Source organism: Macadamia integrifolia, unplaced genomic scaffold (assembly GCF_013358625.1).
Source record: "Macadamia integrifolia cultivar HAES 741 unplaced genomic scaffold, SCU_Mint_v3 scaffold1601, whole genome shotgun sequence".
Classification (NCBI taxonomy): domain Eukaryota; kingdom Viridiplantae; phylum Streptophyta; class Magnoliopsida; order Proteales; family Proteaceae; genus Macadamia; species Macadamia integrifolia.
The window spans coordinates 30,348-34,326 of NW_024868274.1; the positions used below are offsets into that span (position 1 = coordinate 30,348).

Here is a 3,979-nt window from a genome sequence, read left to right on the forward strand (position 1 = left end):
TTTGTTTTTTTTTTGATGAGGAACCGTATGAACTTGTCCTATTTAACGGTTCAGGCCCAAGGGAAAACCCTAGTTACACGTAGCCACACCTAATTATGTGTAACAAATCAGTTGAGGGGAGACTCGAGTTGGAGACATCGATTAACATGAAATCCCTTTGGAAAATGTAGCACATTTTGTCAGATGGCTTGAAGTCAATTTTATATCCAAATTTTAATTTTAAATCCATTGTTCCAACAAAATACTCCGTTTTATCCTATATATTAGCATACAAATTGTCCGTTTCCATAAATCTTTATATGTCAAACTCGAATTATGCTACAATTTAACATATGAGTAGAACACTAAGAAAAGAAAACTAGATAACCAAAAAATTTCAACCACATCCAACTAGTCATATTGCGAAACTAGATGCATTGATACATTTGCGTCCATAATCAAGAGAAATGCTCCTAGAATAATTCACAATCTTATTTACAAAAATTGAATCTCGTGTGTTCCATCCAAACCAAACCTTTCTTGGGAAGGTCATTGTAGAAACAATTGGTCTATTGTTATTTTCTAAGGATTGTTCAATTGGCAAAACTAACACTTCACAATTAAGAGGTCATAACTTCAACTCTCCTTAGGGGATACATATTTGGAAAAAAAAAAAAAAATTTGGGGATAGCTACTTGATTGTGTGGCTGTTGTGCCAACACGAGACCAAGGGAATATCACATGCATCCAACAGGAGGGCAAGGTGATCTTTTCGCCAACCCCAGACATAAAGGCATGCAACCAAGTAGAGATTTTTTGCCTAAAAAAAAAAAGGTCTACTCTTTTTTGAATGACCAAATGGGCTTAGAATCAATCCATGTATTAGGTCCAAAAGAAGTAAAATTGGTCTACGGTTTTTGAATGGCCAAGTGGGCTTACATCCAAGGATCCATGTTTTAGGTCGAAGTATGAAGGGAATACTTGACTTGTTTCTTTTCAAGTCAACAAGAACAGAATTTCTTTTTTTTTTTAGTCTGGAAGGGTATCCGATTTTAGGCTGACTAAATCGGAAAATAATCTTCTGACCTCGTATATGATCTCCTGCCATGTACCCGGGAGCTTCTGTGCCTTGTGAACCTCAGGCGGGTGGCCCAAGTCAATAAGGAACAGAACTTTTTCAATGACTTGAAAGGGAAAGCCGATGGGGTGAGAGACTTGGGTTTCAACACTACAGTGTTATTGGAGGAGGAAGCTTACACTTCTTACAGTGCAGACGATCATGGGCAACTGGTGGGATCACTACTGCTATACCTCTTCTTTTCTTAGATATCCTTGATAAACTAAAACAATCTTTCTTTCTGGGTTTATTGCAGGGAAAGTGCAGCCATTCCGTCTAGGATGAACCCTTTCTGGCTACGGTCATTTTTAGGGTTCTTTCCCTGCATTCCGTTGAGGTTCAGTTCTTCCTTTCTATGATACTTTTTGGGGTTATTTCCATTTCTCTTTTTATTCTTCTTTCTACTTGTTATCAGTTGATTCTCCTTTTATCCTCTTTGTTAGAAGTCACTGATTGTTTAGGGTTGTGGGATTATCCGATTATGTACTTGTTAATTTATGAGTTGAATAGGTTAAAACCTATTCTGAATCAATGAAGTAGAAATTGTTCAGATTTTGGATTCTTCATTTACCTATTTGGGTCATGAGGGAGATGGGCTCCAAAATCTGATCTTGGATTCCATTATGACTGTTTGGTGTTGTAAACAAAGAGACAGCTTCTAAGTCTCATGGAATTGAATTAATTTTAGACAGTGTGTAGCTTATGGGTCAATTTTTCTACTTTGCTAATAATTTGCTTCTCTATCATAATTTGCAATAGTTGTTCTGTTGATAGGAGTAGAAACTCTTGTTGGTTTGATGTAGTCTTTTATGATATCAGAAATCTAGTTTCAATTGCAAAGTGTTTATCAACTATTAATCACTGCAGGTTGGAAATGACTCCTTGTTCAACTCAAGACATGTTGAATAATTTGCCAGAAAGTATACTAGAAAACATCTTTTCACGTTTGTCGATTAGAGACGTGGTGAGGACCAGTGTCTTATCAACTAAGTGGAGATACAAATGGACTTCAGTCCCACATCTCATATTCAATGATGAATGCATACCAGTTTCTAATGGTTCACTTGGTCATGATAAACTTGTGAAAATTATCAATCATGTTCTCCTACTTCATAGAGGTCCAATTCTTACATTCAAGATCTCCAGTTCACAGTTGCAAACCTGTTCAGAAATAGAAAGCTGGATTCTTTACCTCTCCTTAAATTCTCCAACAGAATTTGAACTTCAGATTTGTAATTCAGAGGGTCATATTGTTCCTCCATGTTTATTCTCATTTAGACAAATGCTTCATCTGACACTGGTTGGCTGCATAATAGTCCCTCCTATGACCTTCAAAGGCTTTCGCTGTCTTACAAGTCTGGTTTTTCAAAAAGTTACACTCTCTGATCCAACATTGAAATGTTTGGTTTCTACCTGCCCTCAACTCGAAAGGTTGACATTGATTGATATCGATGGTCCTATTTGTATTGAACTTAGCAATGAAAAACTCAAATACTTACGGATCTATGGAAAATTCATTGGCATATGCCTCAAAGATTTGAGTCTTTTAGATTATGCAAGCTTTCATGCAACAAATGCAGCTCGTCCTGACCAACGGAGAGCCTGCAATATTTGTAACATTCTTGGCTCTCTACTCAGTATTCAAAAGCTTGTCATGGGAGGTTGGTTTCTACAGGTAATAGAACCTTGTGATTTTCATATTTACTCAGCCACTGTTACTCAATCTTTTATTTTTACTTCTGCTTGCATTCTATTACAGTCATTAGCCATTGGTGATGTGCCTAGGAAGCTTCCTTCTACTTATGATAATTTGAAGAGCATCTCCTTCCCATTGAATGCGAAGGATATGAAAGAGATTTTAGTTGCTATATGTTTACTTAATAGCTCCCCTAATTTGCAAGAGCTTGAAATCTCGGTAACTTACTTTAGCATCATCCTTCTTTTTTTTTTGCCTTCCTATAGTTTATTTCTCTCATTAACTTTTTCAATCCTCTAGCTGTGGCATAAGAGGGAATCTGCAATTGCTCCTGTCATAGATTTGCAGAAAGCAAAGGATCAGTTGAAGTCTACATTCAACAAGCTCCGGGTTGTAAATATTTCTAAACTCTTTGGCATGGAAATTGAATTAGTACTCATTGAATTTATACTTGCCAAGTCACCAGTGCTTGAGACAATGAACATCAGTCCTAAAAAAATTGGCAGTGAAGCATTGACATTGTTACAACAGTTGCTTCAATTTGAAAGAGCTTCACCACTAGCGGAAATTTTGTACTTGGATTCTGCAACTTGATAGAAATGTTCCAAGTTGGTGAATACTCGAGCTCTGTTCAAGCCACTCTGTTTTTTAAGTGTGTCTGGTTAAATGCGTATGTTGAAGATCATTCGTCCTGCATATTGAAACTAGTGATGAAGGCCTGAATTTCATTGTCCTTTGGGATCCTAATGATTTTGGCAATGACAGCCCTCTCTGTAACCTTTTCAACTCATCATATGTTTGCTGAAAAATTTGCAGTTGCCTTGTAAATCATTTCTCATAATTATTTTTCTCCCTTTAGGCATCGTGGACTTTTGAACATGACACCTTTCCATTCAGTCAAAGACGTATGCTACACTGATAGAATTTTCTTGTAGGTGGTGAAGAGAGAGAGAGACACCTTTATTATGTATCTCGATTATGCAGCCTTGCCAATTTAAGGAGTAAGGCTTTATTATGTTTCTCGATAACCATCTAAATCCTAAACTTCCAAAAGATCTAGGCTACATATAAATGCCATACCATAGGGCTCCACTTATGACTATGTGCCCCCTACCCCTGTCCAAAATTTTGAATTAATAGAGTCTAGTTTCGAATATATTTTAGTTGAGAGTAAGAAACAAGATTTT

At 36.7% G+C, this 3,979-nt stretch overlaps 1 protein-coding gene across 1 annotated transcript; it reads left to right on the forward strand.

Moving 5' to 3' along the window:
• Positions 1–1,032: 1,032 nt before the first annotated feature.
• On the forward strand, positions 1,033–3,620 carry LOC122064296 (F-box/FBD/LRR-repeat protein At1g13570-like). The gene is made up of 5 exons (XM_042628004.1): positions 1,033–1,269; positions 1,353–1,433; positions 1,964–2,771; positions 2,856–3,011; positions 3,093–3,620. Exons 1-5 carry the CDS (start codon positions 1,259–1,261, stop codon positions 3,384–3,386), a joined length of 1,350 nt encoding a protein of 449 aa, XP_042483938.1. The 5' UTR covers positions 1,033–1,258; the 3' UTR covers positions 3,387–3,620.
• The last annotated feature ends 359 nt before the right edge of the window (positions 3,621–3,979 follow it).